Source organism: Fusarium graminearum, chromosome 1 (assembly GCF_000240135.3).
Source record: "Fusarium graminearum PH-1 chromosome 1, whole genome shotgun sequence".
NCBI lineage: Eukaryota > Fungi > Ascomycota > Sordariomycetes > Hypocreales > Nectriaceae > Fusarium > Fusarium graminearum.
The window spans coordinates 11,273,374-11,289,370 of record NC_026474.1 but is presented as its reverse complement, the minus strand read 5'-3'; the positions used below and the strand labels follow the sequence as shown (position 1 = coordinate 11,289,370).

Sequence of the window (15,997 nt, the reverse complement as noted above, 5' to 3'; positions counted from 1 at the left end):
TACCATTCACGATGCTCAGCGGAGAATTTCCAAAACACCAACATTGACGTTGATATGGACCAGCCGACGTATCCTCGAACAAGTGCGACGTTAGTAGTCGTAACATCAACTCGTGAGTTTCTATCCCTGAAGACAAACAGGTAGCCTCGACTGACTAGGCATATAAAGAGATTATGGATGTCTGGCAACAAGAAGTCTCAAAGTAAAGAAGTGGCAGCTGATGCATATACTAGTCAGTGTTACTAACCATACGGGTCACAGGCATTTCAGAGATGGATCGCTACGAGTTAATACCTTCCATGGTGAATCTCGATCAACCCAATCGACATCCTTAATGAACTACGACATTGTCTTGACTACGTTTGCGACACTTGTTTCTGATTGCAAACGCCACAAGGTTCTTCAAAGCGTCGAGTGGTTTAGAGTTGTCCTTGACGAGGGTAAGTATTTATGATCACCAGGTTCTTCTCGGTAGTAGTGGACTGAATATGATATCAGCACACTGGATTCGAAATCCAAGTTCCAAGCAATTCAAGGCTGCAGATAGCCTAGCCACAGAACGCCGGTGGTGCCTTTCAGGGACTCCAATCCAGAATTGCATCAATGACTTGGTGTCATTACTGCGATTTTTCAAGTTCGAGCCTTTTTCGAATATGGATGTCTTCCGGCAATATATCCTGGAGCCACTCCGTACCGAAAATGTTCTTGGGTCAACTAATCCTCTTCAGATGCTGCTCCAAAGTGTTTGTCTCAGGCGAACGGAGAAGTATCTGAATCTCCCTGCAGCCCACTACGAGCTTATAACACTATCGCTCCACCATGACGAGCAAAATCTCTATAGCGACGTTTTTCGAAAATACAGGTCCGAGCTAGACGACCTTGTCAGTAGCCTAACTAAGATGGACAAGAAAAAGGCGACACTACGCTTCTCTATGATATCAGAATTGCGACGACTTTGCAATCATGGTACACTACTCGAGCCTCCAAATACATTAGATGACGCGACTCTGAACGTATCCTGCGACTACTGCAACGCAGCCGAGAAAGACAACATGGCAAAGTTGAACGGGGACTCCATGTGTCCAGAGTGCCAGCGATCCTTATCACCATCCACACCTAGTCATTCAAATAGCCGCAGCCAATCAGTTCAACTATCCTCTCTCGAGTATAGAAGTCCACCTCATTATAGCAAAAAACTATATACTTACACATTGCATAGAGAACCTGCAAGGATCCATTTAGGACTGTCCACGAAACTTCAATCTGTAGCAGATAACATTTGTCTGCGTTCAAAGAGGTATGTAGTCTTCCAACTCAACTACATCCTTATTCTTTTCAACAGTACTGACCGAGTAAGCCTTGTTTTTTCGTACTGGACAACAACCCTCAATCTTCTGCAAACGATGTTAGAAGATAGAGGAATCGTTCTGAGGCGCATTGACGGCAGTTTAGGAAATGGGGAGAGACTAAGGGTTCTAAACGAGTTCAAAAATGACCCTGCCATCTCCGTTCTTCTCATCACTATGCAAACCGGAGCAGTGGGGTTAGTTAAGTATCACCCAAATAATTGGACTTGAGCTAACGGACATACAGACTTACCCTCACAGTTGCAACACAGGTTCATATCATTGAGCCACAGTGGAACCCTTCAGTTGAGGAACAGGCTATTGCGAGAGCCCTTCGAATGGGCCAGTCAAATATTGTCAAAGTGTTCAGATACATAATGAAAAACACAGTGGAAGAGGTAAGATTTAGACAAAGTCGGCTCTGGGGTCACAGGTTGGGACTTGCTTTGAAGGCTAATATGATACAGAGAATACTCGCTTTGCAGAAAAAGAAAACAGATCTTGTGAAATTCACAATAGATGGAAGCTCAAGAGATGGAGTATCTGGTACTTTGGAGGTAATAACCCTACTTTCCCAAGGGTCTACCTGATCTATTGCTAATTTGGCATTTTAGGATCTCAAATTTATTCTCGATATTTGAAGGCAAGGTAAAAATTGAATATTGTATGGCTCTAAAATATTGAAAGACTTTTCAATAGACCATGTTGAGTGTTGCAATTTAGGCCTGTCAGTAGACCCTACTGTCTGTGTGGTCTTTCAAGTCGATTAAGTTCCCTTTGGCTCTTTTGACTTATTGATGGTTTCCTAAACCCTTGTTGCCCTACCACATATGGAATGGACCGACCAAAACTGTCCTCTACTGCAAATCTGGTGAAGATGAGTGATTGAGATGCACTTCAGATATCGACATGACTAAACTCGATGAATATGAAGGATGTGACCGACAAATATGGGATAATCTCAAACCTTGAGCCGATTTGATTGCGGTTAACCTAGACCTGCTGGCGAGCTAAATGGTGTTTTGCGCTCAATCGAACTTTGATCTGAAAAGTTAGTCAGCAAACAAAGTGAATTTTGCTTGTGGCCCAAGCGCCTTCTTCGGAGAAACCATCGGCCCGATAAGTCGCTTTGAAGCATGGGGGACACTCGTCAGCTGAGTAGACGCACCTTTGCATTCCAGCTCTACATTTGTTGTTACAAACTGGCACTTCGCCATATGCAGTGAAGTAGTCTATTTCCATAGACGGATGAAATCGCTCAACTTCCTCCTGTGGCTGGCTGATGGATCATACCACAGCTTATGTGAAAACACGGGCGAGTCTTTTGGAACTGCTTTCAGCATTTTGCAGTAGGGTAGGGCGTGTCTTGAACAGTTTGAACAACCCTGGCAATTCGATAGTCTTGGTCTAGTGCGCAGCCGGACAAGGGGTTCTGCAGTAGTGCCACTAGTCCAGAGCATGGGCTTTCCGTCTTTAGTGTCGTTGAAGAAACACCCCGCACTATCCTGACTTATATAGCCCATGCGCAGACTGTTAACAGCAAATACCTAGACAGATAATTCATTAATCTCCAAGAAGCATTATTCACACTCGCAAAAAATGTCTGATAATCCTCCCCAGCCTCCCAAGCCGAAGTTTGTCGCCGCCTTCAACTTCCGGATTGAACAAACAGGAGCAATGATTGATCTCGCTGGTGGCATTGGGCCCGTCATCTCATAGTTAGTGTAACCCCATTTTTCCATGTGTTCCCAGCTGATAATATGCACCTCTCAGTGGCCAGTACTACCATGAAACCAACAAAAACCAAATTTGGTCCGTATACATGTCACCATACAACGAAACTCTCTTTATCAAGAGTGAAGCAAATAAGCAGTGGCTAGTTGCCAACGGTACGTGTACCAACTTTGCAACATATGCCAAGTTACTAACAGATGATAAGGGCATGGACAACGAGTCACCACAGGCAATCCAGCCTGGTCTGATGAAAATGCTCAGTGGGTTGTTCGAGGTGGAGATATTCGTAACTTGAACAACGACACGACCGTATCGTGAGTTTGCAATGTATCTACAGTCATATCATTCTTCATCTAACAAATCATGTAGAATCTGGAGTGTCAAATATCCTGATTGTGTCTTGGATCTTGAGGGAGGCAAGGGGCCTGAGTCACCGATTTTGACCTACAAGCATCACGGGGGGCCTAACCAGATTTTCAAGCTCTGGAAGCGTTGGTAGTTCGGATTCGCATGCTGTCTCTAACTATCAGCAAGCTCGGTTGTACTGGGTATCTATTGAACGGAAAGAGCGCAAGTGCAGGTACTAGTGTTGATAGTTGTCACATTGAACTCCAGAGCAATTCCACCAGAACAATAGCGTTGACCTTGGTTATAGTGATCAATTATCTATATTTATCTTCAAGCAGCAAGTAATGTTTTTGGTTGCCAATAACATTAGTTTACATCCAGTGCAGTGATGAACAGTTAATACATAATGAAAAAAAAGAAACATTCCCATGCTCTACAGTCAAGATACTCCAGTCAGTCTAATACATCTCCCACTATCTCTTCCCCAAAAGAGCTTCCATCTGGTTCCTTAAGTCATCAAACTTCGCCTGCGCATCAGCATCAAGGCCATTATACTGCTCCTCAGCCACTTGGAAATGCACAGGTCCGCCAGCGTTGTCCGTATCGCTGTTACCAGTATTAAACGGCCTACCAGGCCATGTTTCGTGGTGTATCAAATTATCATTCCGCACGCCCCTCCTTTGCCCTGCCGTCCTCATTTTTGTCACGGCATCGTAATTCACAAACATACTCCTCCCATCTTCGCCTTTGGGGTTTATGCCAAAATCAGCCATGATTTTACCGTTTAGGGTGCGAGCCTCATAGGCCAAATGCAGACGTATCGCGTACTGCATACCAGGGTCATCGTCATACCACTCGTGTTGCTCCATCTGCTCATAATAACCAGTGTCCGGTGTATCAAAATACTCGCTCTTCCATCGTTTGTTGGTGGCAACAAGGTTGTCCAGAATGCTGCCATAAGTGCAGATATAATGTGCCTCCTTTGAAATAGACACCGAAGTCCTGTCAACATTGATGTCGATGTCGGAAAACTCCTCCCTGTACTCTTGTGGATAGGTATGATGGAGTTCTGTACTTCCTGAAATGCGGCCCAGTGCATTGCCCATTGCGGCTATGCCAACCGCGTACCGTGCCCTGGAACCTAGGATGGGATCTGTGCCAGACATTCTAGCTATGGCTCGTTGCTGTTTCCGTTCTTGTCGTTGTAATTTCCTCTCATACTTCGCTATGCGGTCGGCCACTGCCTTATTCTCATCCACAAGACGTCTCTTCCCTTGATCGTCGGGTGCCGCGTACATTTCTCTGGTGCCCTCTTTCGTTTTCTTGCCAGATGTTCCCGAAGGATCGTGCGAGTTTACAGGATCGTTATTCACATATACAAAAAGGTTCGGCCCATCTACGTCACCAAGAGGATCTGGAGACGTCCAACGGCCCAGCCATGGGCAATAGTAGCGCTGTCCACAGTGGTACAAGCCCGTCTCGCTGTCATGCTCATACCTGGCGAAACGATATGCCCGAGGCGCTTCGATATTCCCGTACATAGCCGCGTAAACCACGGCACCGAAGGGCGAGTACTCTTCATATGAGATGAGCTGTGCTTGGTCGTCGAACTCCATGTCGCGTCCCGCCTGGAATCGCACCAACGGTGTCTCTTGATTTCTATTGACCTCCACCACAGCCACGATACCATCACCCTTGACACGCGTGGTCCATAAGAGTGATCCGTTGCTTTTTGTTTGCAGTTCGACTCCACCGAAAAACAATGTATCCCTTTGTTTACGAGGCTCCTCACCAGATTTGGCTGCAGTCTCGGTCACCTTTCGCACACGGTTGCCCGCGTGGTCGTAGACATAGTATGTTCTCTCTGGAGTGCCAGCGTTGACGTACTGCGTTGACGAGAAGGAGAGCATATTGTTCATGTTCCAATCGAGCTCGGAGAATTTCGGTAGCGTCGTTATGCAGCCTGAGAGACCGGCACTGCCTTCATACATGTACTTGCCCTCGTTTGTGTCTCCAATTGACGTCCGACTAAGACGGTTGCTCTTAACGCGGGGATCGTCGCTTAGTAAACTCTTCTCATCGTAATGATAGTTTCTCGTCCAGCTTGTAACCCCTTTGATGTCAGGCGCCTCATGCTTCATCATCAAGATATTGCCCTCACGATCATAATCATATGTCTCGCGATATTGGTAAAGTAAATTGCCATCGCCACCACCGCGCGATGGGTTCAGTCCGTTCATTGCGTTGTGGGGTGTCAACTGGTTGCCATTTCCAATCTTTCCAGAGAGTTGAGCTCTCCCTGTGGCAATCACCAGGGCACCGGTCGCATTGTATGTGTAGTCCCACTCGGGCTTGACGCGACTTTCACCAAAGTACTTGACTTGTTCTGAGCCATCGGAGGTAAATATTCGACGCCCTACGTAGTCATAAACGTGTGTCCTGTCTTGAAGCAACTCTCTTCTACCCCGGCATGGGCGCGTAGTTCTTTGCGAGATGAGGTTTCTGGACTCGTCATCGTAGAAAAAGTCAGAAACGACTCCATTCCCATACTTGATAGTTATAGGCAGCCCATCAGCTGAAAAGGTTGCCCCTGAGAGATATGACTTCCAGTCACGACCCTTTATGGAACTGAAATCGACCGAAACGACATGCCCTTGTCGTGAATAATTTCTTCTTGTGCGGTTTCCCTGCTCATCCTCTTCCTGTAACACTTGACCATAGTTATCATAGAAGTATGTATGCGGGTAGACTTCCGTTTCAAGCGTCTGATCAAGTTTCCAATCGACCAGTTGCTTATACTCTTTTGTGAACTGTAATGTTTTCCCTAGACAGTGGCCGCGGATGTTGTAATGGGTATTGATATGAACACCAGCTTGATCTTCCACTTTCCATACTTGGCCATTCAAGTTCAGGTTGATGGCATCGCCACAGGTCTCTCCGTACGTGATTCGTGAGATGAGCTTCGGCATCTCTGCGGCTTTCGCAACTAATCTCTCAGTCTCCCGACGTAGGGGATCGTAACGAGTGATGAAAGAGTATCCACGACAATTCCAGGACAGAATCTCCCCTCCCTGGGCATCTAGCAGCAGCCATGATTCACCGCAGTCCATGCCTGTAGTCTGAAGCTGTCGACCAAGTTTATCGTATAGCATCTTTTCTACGGTCCGTTCATACGAGTCGACATCTCGAATCCTATTGCCACTCACATCATACATGGAGCTCCGTGTGTATGTCTTGCCACCGGCTTGTTGGATAGTTCTAACAGGAAGTCCGCAGCTACCCGAATGAGTAGTAAGTGGAGTATCGGAGTATACAGCTGATTTCTCTGCAGCTCGCTTCTCTTGTGCTGTTCCAAGCTTGCGCTTGTCGTACCAACTTTGAGAGTATCGGGAGGATGCGATTCGGGAGAAGAAATGGCCAACATCAGGATCATCTCGTGCGTTGGACTGAAGTACCATGCTTCCTGCTCCATGTTCAACTGTCGTCCATGGGGTATACACTGTTTTCGACCAAGTGCAATCGGCAGCAAGGGACGCAACATTGCGACCCATTGCATCGTAAAAGGTGAATGCAGCGTTAGTCTTCATCAAACTGGATGGAATTGGCGCTGCTAAAGTTGCAAACCGAGGTTGGTATGTGCACACAACTTGGCCTTGAGTGTCTGGAATGGCAAGGCCAGGTACCAACCATCGTTTTTCCAACGTAGTTGGGTCACTCAGGTGCTGCTCCTGGTACTGCGACCCAAGTCCATTCATGTACGAAACGATGACTCGAATCTCAGGACTACTGGACTCCTTGAATGAAAGGTCCCGTGATAGAACAAGTGACAATGCTGGTTCCGGATCGACTGATGTTGATGTCTCATTCTGACGAGACTTCCATTGGGCATATCTATCGCGGTAATGGATAGTCCTGCTTGCAGCATTACCCAAAAGACGAGTCGAGACCTCGCCCGTAGGATCGCGAAGAATGTCGTCTACATCTTCAGGGCTGGCATCTAAGACCATATTCTCCAGGCTGTCTATCTCTTCTATAACCCCGTCGCGTCTTGTCGAAGCTGCAACCGCGATCGACTCGCCCAGTGGATCCAGCACGACTTGTACGGAATTACTATTGGCATCGATGATCTCCACAGGCTGCAAGTGCTCGTAGCTGTTTTTGAACGAGGTCGCAGTTCCTATAGCATCCTCAACTTCTGTGGCTAATAGGAAGTCCTTATCCATGTTAAGCCGTGACGAGTTGCCAAACAGGTCGACGAAGCGCGAAGGGGTGTAGAAGGATTTGCGTGCCTCTTTGAGCTCTTCAGCTGCCGATGCAGTCTTGGATGAACAGAAAAATGACTGAGACGATGGAGCCCACCAACCGTCACTGTCTTTCAGCTTCACGTATGACCCTTTGGTCAAAAGCTCTTCGACTGAGCCGGGAACATTGCAATTCCGTAAACCTATTTCGACTTTGGCTAGGATGTCTGGTGTAAAGGCCAGGGCATAGGTCTGATCAAGCAGTGAAAACGTCTGCAGCTCGCCTTCGTCAAGTCTTCTCTGCAAGAGAGAGTCTTTGTAAAACGCCTTGTTCTCGCTGCGTAGAGCCTTCCATGTTTTCGAGCATTTTGTGGTGGGCAATCCATTGAAGTTGAACGCAAGAGCGTCGTCGAACTTGAGGGTCCCATTGAATGGAAAGCTGAGTATCTCGTGTTCCTGTTGCCTGTACGCTGCAGGCTTGCGGAAGTGTTCCTGTTCAGGTTCTGACACCATCTTTGTATACCAATTCTGGGTGTAGGACATGTTTCCAGCCTTTTGATTCTTGTTCACATCTTCGAATGTGGTCTTCCCAGCACGAGGATACACGATACTCAGGCTTTCCTCAACGTCTCCAAAGTCGTTGGTCTTGATCACCATATCGTGTGTGACACGTGGATCACTCATATCCCTCTCGTACGCTCTCGAGAATGTCTCACGCGGGAGTACCTGGACTGCGGAATACTTGTTTGTGTCTCGTGCTTGCGAGATCTTGACATGGTACGACACCTCCTTGATAACGTAGGGCAAGTGAGACTTGGGGCTTCCATCCTGACTATATATCTCCGATCGCACGTTGAGCCCTTTCAGTGCGTTCACAAGCTCCGCGGGATCCGTGTGGTAATCCTGTAGACTAGAGAGAATGGCTGGCTTGGTCAAAAAGCGCGACTCATCAACTACAAGGCTCAGACCAACGTTGAACCACGACTTGGTGTGTGTAACAGGAGGCTCATATGTCTCATCCTCTCCAACGATGACTCTTTCGCTCTGAAACTGTTCTACCATCTCAAAGCCAGAAAATTGCTTCTCGGTCGGGTTGTAGCAACCGTTGTGGTAGATGTATTCGGTAGACTGTCGATTCCCAGTGATGGCATCCTCGACTTGGACCTTTGAGACACATTGAACTGGGAATGGCAATTTGCTTGACCACGGGTGTCCATTTCTGGTATCTTCCGCGAAGAACTTGGTCGATGGAGCGTAGTCCACTGACGTTGTTGCACCCCAACCATTGCTGTAAGACTTCAACAGATGCGGTTTTGTTTCTCCCGTGATGTCGAGGTACATAATCCTGTTCCCATCAGTTGAAGTATCTGCCCAACAAAGACAATCCGCCCCCTTGCCAATTAGATCCAAGGTAAATATCGACATAGGCGTGATAATAGCCGGGAGATGGGGAAGGAATACCATGTTACTCCATGAATTGCCAGCAAGGTTGTAGTACAAAGCTGCGCCCCCTGTTGGCAGAGCGTAGAGGAGATCCATAGTGCCACTACCATCGGTGTCCATGAGTCTAACTCGACTGTGATCAAAGTAGTCCTTGGCAGCAAATGCTGGTGGGTTTCCCATATCTACTGCAGCACCAAATGTTCCATAGCCAAGGTTTGGCCAATATCTAACCGACGATACTGAGATCTCAACTAGGTCCGACATGCCGCTACCAGTCATATCTCCAACATAGGTCTGGACATCTTGGTTTTTGATCAAGCGTGGACAAGACTCCCAATCATGTCCGCATATGACACGTTGATAGCTGGAGAGGCCTTTCTTTCCGAGGTTCTGCTGCCAAATCAAGACTTGGGAATCATCTGCTGCACAGATAAGGTCGGGATGACCGTCGCCCGTCAAGTCGATGTCGATAGTGCTCTGCCATATATCCCCGTTGCTTGTTTCTGGAAATTCGATGTAGTTCTTCCAGGTATCAGAATTGCCTCGTTCATAGTATCCCTCAAGGTGACCATGCTCGTTACGGAGAACGTAGTTGAGGTTTCCATTTCGATCAAGGTCTTGGAAAGTCCCGCCAGTCATACTGGGCTGTTGTGCGAGAAGGACTGGACCACAGAACTGTGGGTCATCGTCACCAGAAATTGACCCAAGATTGCGTTGATAATAGAGGGCGCCATCTACAGACCTTGTCAACAGCCCTGGCATACCATCGCCGTCGAGATCCAGCCACTCTGAAACTCGTGCATCAGATGTAGGAAGTTCGAGTAGGTTAAAAGTCTTTGCCTCCATGAGTTCAATCTCGCTGGCCTCGGGGGAACTTGTGTACTCAAATGACCATGGCGGCAGAGACTCTGATCTGTACCTTTGTTTCCCATCATTGTTGTCTTTGTAGGACGAGTATCCTGTTGCGACCAAGCTGGCCAAAACAGTCCTTTGTCGAGACTCGTTGTACTGAAGATCTGTCGAGAAGACGAAAGTCTCTGACTCTTGGGTGTGTTCGGGGAAGTGGTGGAACATGAGAACTCGGCGACAAAGACGATAGGTACGGATTTCAAATCCAGGGCGACTCTGTGAAAACACATCTTGACGAACTGGCCAGGAATGGGATTCTTCAGTGCTTGGACTGCCTTTATCGTGTTCTCCATAGTCAAAGACGACCTCAAACATCCATTCTTCGGGCCAATCCGATACTTCCCAAGTAGTAAGATCACGGTTTGGCTTTCTGTTTCCGTACTTGACTCGTTTGATATATCTCTCGCGGTATCTTGCGTCTTGTTCCCGATTCTTTTCCCACACAGGCATGGCTCCAGTAGCATCAGAAATGCCCAACGAGTCTTCTTCTTTGTATACATACTCAATTGCATTGCCTGATGCATCATAAGATCGGCTTAAAAGCCAAGAGAAGATCCTCTTTGATGGGCCAGAAGCGTCAAAGATGCGGCTGCTGTCACTATCACCGTAGATTTTAGTCTCGTTGCTGGACGAGATTGTCCTCCAGTGCACGTCTTCGAGATCCTCTCTGCGAACCCATCTCTCGATTCGTATGTTCCCAGAGTCGACTCGTGGACGATATGTGGTAACAAGAAACTTTCCACAAATGCCAGATTCATTTCTTGTCTCTTGTATACCCTCACTATTCAACCTCTTAATGATGTCTCCACCAGACATGAGAAAATCATCCTCATCGTCCACATATCGCGGTATAGCATGTGTTGTCTTACGATGAATGGACGGCATTGACATACTCCAGCCAAATCCGAACGGTCCATTTCCCGAACCCGAGTCGTACGAGAGCTTCAGATCTGGTCCGTAGCCTCCACGGGTAGGTGACGTGCGCACAGGGATGGCAAGTGACATGGTGCCATTGGCAGGGCTCACTTCGAAGTCCTCGCTGATGGACCTGAACGCTCCGCCGCCTTTACCTGCGACGTTGAATGAGGTACGAAAGCCTGGGATTCCTTCACCCAGTGTACGGACTTGTGGAGCAAATGAAGATGCCGAGGCTGGAGCCGTGGTGCGGTTTCCAGATAGAGTGGCATTGCTTTTTGAGTTGGTCAGGGTTTCGGGTGCTCCGTTGTTCTGTCCAGAGTGGAGGGCGCGAGGGTCTCCAGGACGACTGGAAAGAGTTGACATGGTTGCCAATAGTTCATAGATCAAAGTGTTATAGAACAGCGGCAACACAGGGTATATTGTGTAGGTTGAGCTGTACCTAGGAATAACAAGTGAATGACTGTCGACAAATAGTAACTATTCTTGTAGCTATCCATACTGGCAGACAATATGTCAATATCAGAAGAGACCCACGCTCCAAGAAGAACGTTGCATGTACATTTTCAGATATTGCATTTTCACAAATAGCACTGTATGGCGAGCATCCAGTCTCGATGCAGAGAGAACCAAAATAGGTAATACGTTTTAGTCTCAGACTATTGGGAAACATACAGGGATGACGGGTAACATCGCGAGCTTAGACCCAAACGATTTAGCGTTCGAGACCCTTTGAGACAACCCTTGCTGCATGACACTATCGAGTCATGAGTTCAACCAGCAAGTTCCCTGCATCAATAGTTCTTTGACCCCGCACAAGAAGAGTGTTATCACGAACATACAACTACTCTAAAAACCCTCGTATACCAATGGCTAGAACACGGAGTTGGCCTCTTATCGATGTGGGCACAACATTGGTAGAACTAGGCCGAAAATAACGTTCCAGACTCTGGTTTGTTATATCACGCACCCTTGCTTAGTTATCCACTATGATGTTTTTTCCCCATGTGGCGAGCTGAAAGTCAATTGAGGTTACAACACCGTGGAGATTATGTAGGCACTTCAGGGTATCAGGAAAATTGGTTGCACTATTTGTTTTTATATACTAAGACTTAAGAGGATAACCTTTCTGCTACCTACTCGAGGTACAAAGCAAGGTTGAGGAACATCCACCGTAAGAAAATTATGGTGGACGGAACAAATGCCTTACAATTAGTCAACATGCACGCTTTATTGGAAGTAATCGAAGAATTGTTTGCAAGAGATATACTGTGTAGTAACTACAAGAATGACCCGATCTATAGTAATGCCCACCAACGTTTACGACTGTGTATCCTTCTTCTTAGCCGCCTCTTCCTCTGCAATACGGTCTGAAACATCCCATACGTCCGTCTTGAACTTGCGAGGAGATACCTCTCGAAGACTAGCCATCTTCCAGTCAATCGCAAAGCTACCCTCTGATAGCTTATACTTATCAATCTTTTTCCAAGATTCGTAAATCTGAATAGCATACTCACCCGGCTCGATTCTACCCTGTAGGTCGAGCGTAAAAGTCTGGTTATATGGGATGACAAAACCTTCGGGTGATGGCGTATACTCTTCTTCTTCTTCTTCAGGGGTGAGATTGGCTATAGGCTCGAATGTGATGTCGATTGCCTTTGTCAGAGGGTTGACGGAGATAGTTGGTTCTAGGTCCATGGTGGCCCCATCGACATCCTCATATTGCTCTGGATCAACAACCCAGCGACGCTCAAAAGCGTACACGTTTCCTTTGGGCTTCCTATCACCCGTGGCAGGGACTTGTCGAGTTGGCTTCTGTGGTGGCTTTGGAAGTATACCAGGAGGGCTCTGGACTGGACCACTCGGCACATCGGCATCTTGATCAGGCTGGCTGCTGATAGTTTCGGTCTTTGTGGTCTCCTTAGGAACCTCGCCGACCGGATCAGGCACTGTGTCCTTTTTCCCATCCGGCTCTGGCACCACGGCTTTCTGCTCTTTTTCCCAATCATCAGGGCCGAAGAGTGTAGCATCCTTCACCCGGCCGTCAACAAGCTTGTTTGGCGTGTACTCGAGACTGATACGGATAAACCCATAGGCCAAATCCTTCTTCAACTTATTTCGGTTGGAGACAGTGAAAGTCAGACGTCCAATGCCCGTATCCTTGTTGTAGTTGAGAGTCTGGTGCCAGTCAAGAGACAGCTCACCAGTGTGCTTGAGGCCTTCCTGGAATGTGGAGGTATCGGGATCTGGCTTGGAAGGCGGAACCAAGACATGGTCCTTGGGGTCAACGGCTGGGAAATACATTTTCCCGTCAGAATGGGACGGCCTAGAGTTAAAGTGTTAGTATAAACTTATCTGAACAAGTTGAAGGGGTAACGTACGGTTTGAAGTTGACTTTGGTGATAATGTTACCAACAGACGTGAACTTGGGATCCGTGAACTCGAGCTCGCCATAACCTGGATAGTTATACTTGCCCGAGTTGCGAAAGCGCTTTTCCAAATTGGCAGAGACGATACCTATGCCAGTGGAGATCATCTTACTGAGCTTGTCAAGCATCCATTGTTTTGAGCCGCGTTCTGGTGTCTCATCCAGGACCGATATGCAGTCGACTGAGGTGTTGAGGGGCACGTTTGTGGACTTGTTGATACCCTCAATCACTGCCTCCAAGGCCATGAACTTGACCTCTTTGTCGTCTACCTTGACGGTTCTTTCAACTGTCTTGAGCACTATTTGAAATGACCAGCTGGCTGTGTACTTGGTGCTGATGCCATTATTAGTCTAGACCAAAACTTGGATTGAACACTAGGGTTGACTTACTGCTTTCTTTGAAGGTCGGTTGTGACTTCAGGTAGGTATGAGTATGCAATGTAGGTCTCATGATATACCTTTCCTGTAACCTCTAGCCGATCGCTGCCTGCCACCCAACGGACTTCGACGCTCGAGTCAGCCCACATGTTGTAGTTGTTGTACATGCAAATCCTGTCTGAATCTGGATACTTGTAAGTGTGGATGTCTTTTAGGCCGTTCGCCTCGCTCTTCTTGAACCACATATAATAATCTCCTTTGGAATCAGACTTATGTTCAAACTTGAAGATAGAGTCACTGGCTTCTCTCGCAGGCTGGCCTTCGAGTTCACACCCAATGGAACGATTCGACCAGAAGTTGGGCCAGTTAGTCGAGGTATCCCAGCGCCTATCAGGCTTCCCGACTTGAACAAAGGTAGCCATGCATAGCTCTTGAAGCTGCGGCAGAAGGAAATCAAGGAGGAAGATGCGATGGTGGATAACATAGGAGCCGACGATGCCAGGCTCGGCCAGGTTCCCGCTATGGCCTAGCTTGAGGTTCTTCGGCAGATTTCGGGCGGCGACCTCATCCACGATCTTGGAGCGGCCGTTCTCAAATATGGTCGTCTTCTTGCCTGTTGGGCGATCGACTTGCTCGCAGTATAAGAGGCAGTTGTAATCACCAGGTGTGAGCTTTCCATATGGATTGCTGGGATTAATGTAATCATCCGTGTACCGTCCAAGGCTCATGGTGCCTCGGTCTTGGTCGCTTGTCAGGTAAGGGTAGACCTGATTGAAAATGTGGACGGGCCCTGGTCATTGCAATCAGCCACTGACTTTCTCATGAAAAAGAGAGAATATTGATGCTTACGGAAAGTTGGTGCACCAGCTTGTACTAGGCAGAGAAAAAAGAACAGATGTTAGCTCTCCAGTCTCCTAAGAGCCGCGCGATCTGGAACAACTTACTTCTCTTTTGTGACAGGTTAAACTTGATACCCATAGTAGCAACCGCATCTTCGCCTTCCTTCGTAGCCCATCCAGAAAGAAGACCAGGTATGATGTCCTTGTAAAGTTTGTTTTCTTCTCTGTTAAGCCATACCTTGTAAGATATGGTCTGCTGAGCAACTGGATCCCACACGGTACTAGAGTCTTCATCAGGCTTGTACCATCCGGCACTGCCAAGAGCACAGAAGATGCGCTGAACGGAATAGTCGCCAGGAACGAAGCCAGGGTATTTATCCTGCAACTCCTTTCTCCAACGTTTCTTGCGACGGGCGGCCTCTGGGGTATCTCCAGCCGTTTCTTCATAAGATACCTCATTGACCTTGGTTGGTATAGCAAGAGCCCAGTCGTAGATCTTGCGCTCAACGCCATCGATGAAAAGGAACTTGCCGCTCTTGATTCTGAATTTGTTAGATATACCTCTATCAACTTCACTTCGTAATTGAGACTTACCGAAAGATGTACATGATTTCAGTGGCATTTGTCGTGGCGCCGTTGATCATGATAGATGGTGCATCAATCACGGCTTCAAATCGACCTTGCAGACGAGACACATAGGCGATCTCGTTCACTCCTTCAACGGACTTGAAAAGTTGTTGAAAGCTCGCGTTGATGACACCCTGGGACAGAGCAGTAACCTGGTCGAAACCCCGGTTGTCTGCTCCATCGGCAGGAGTACCTGTGTCGAGTGTGACATTGTAACGTGTAGACATTGTATGCAACTCTCTTAACAGAGATTGTCTACAGAGAGTGGTCCAGGTGAGTTGTGTTTTTGAATAAGTATATGAACATTTCCTTCTGATGCATCATAGCCACTGCTATCACGCATGACACTTTTATATCACTGTTGTGCATGAAACTACAGCCACACCTCCCTCGGCCGAGTACAGGGTATCTAATTATGGGTCTATTCCCTTCAGATGCGGGTTACGGCCAAAACAGGACGAGCACTACTATACCCTTGTTGCGCTAACGGACAGTCTCCAGTGTTGCATTACACTAAGTCACAGTTCAGCCAGCCCTGAGTTAATTATGCAACGAACCTTTATGACCCATGATCAGTCCAGAACACGGGCATCCCTTTGGTCTCGGCTCTGGCTCTGATAGTAAGCTATAATCTTCATATTCAGCTTCTCTTCCATATCCGTGCAAGTTATTCAATAGTCCCATGCAGCAAATCAATATTTCCTATCACGCGTCAACGGAACCACATGCAGATGTCTCATTCCGTCCCTCTGCACCACCAGAAGGTATTCCTAAATGGCCGTGTTCCGG

The 15,997-nt window shown here is 47.5% G+C and overlaps 3 protein-coding genes across 3 annotated transcripts; 1 reads left to right on the top strand and 2 right to left on the bottom strand.

Moving 5' to 3' along the window:
* Positions 1 to 2,945: 2,945 nt before the first annotated feature.
* On the top strand, positions 2,946 to 3,579 carry FGSG_10567 (uncharacterized protein; the record flags this gene model as incomplete). The annotated part of the gene is made up of 4 exons (XM_011321263.1): positions 2,946 to 3,064; positions 3,120 to 3,235; positions 3,286 to 3,394; positions 3,450 to 3,579. The coding sequence occupies 4 exons, from the start codon at positions 2,946 to 2,948 to the stop codon at positions 3,577 to 3,579; spliced, it is 474 nt and encodes a 157-aa protein (XP_011319565.1).
* Positions 3,580 to 3,936: 357 nt separating this feature from the next.
* Positions 3,937 to 9,958, bottom strand: FGSG_10566 (uncharacterized protein; the record flags this gene model as incomplete). The annotated part of the gene is made up of 2 exons (XM_011321262.1): positions 3,937 to 4,034; positions 4,159 to 9,958. The coding sequence occupies 2 exons, from the start codon at positions 9,956 to 9,958 to the stop codon at positions 3,937 to 3,939; spliced, it is 5,898 nt and encodes a 1,965-aa protein (XP_011319564.1).
* Positions 9,959 to 12,256: 2,298 nt separating this feature from the next.
* FGSG_10565 (uncharacterized protein) lies at positions 12,257 to 15,435 on the bottom strand (the record flags this gene model as incomplete). The annotated part of the gene is made up of 6 exons (XM_011321261.1): positions 12,257 to 13,262; positions 13,318 to 13,698; positions 13,755 to 14,532; positions 14,636 to 14,690; positions 14,820 to 15,123; positions 15,176 to 15,435. The coding sequence occupies 6 exons, from the start codon at positions 15,433 to 15,435 to the stop codon at positions 12,257 to 12,259; spliced, it is 2,784 nt and encodes a 927-aa protein (XP_011319563.1).
* Between the last annotated feature and the right edge of the window lie 562 nt (positions 15,436 to 15,997).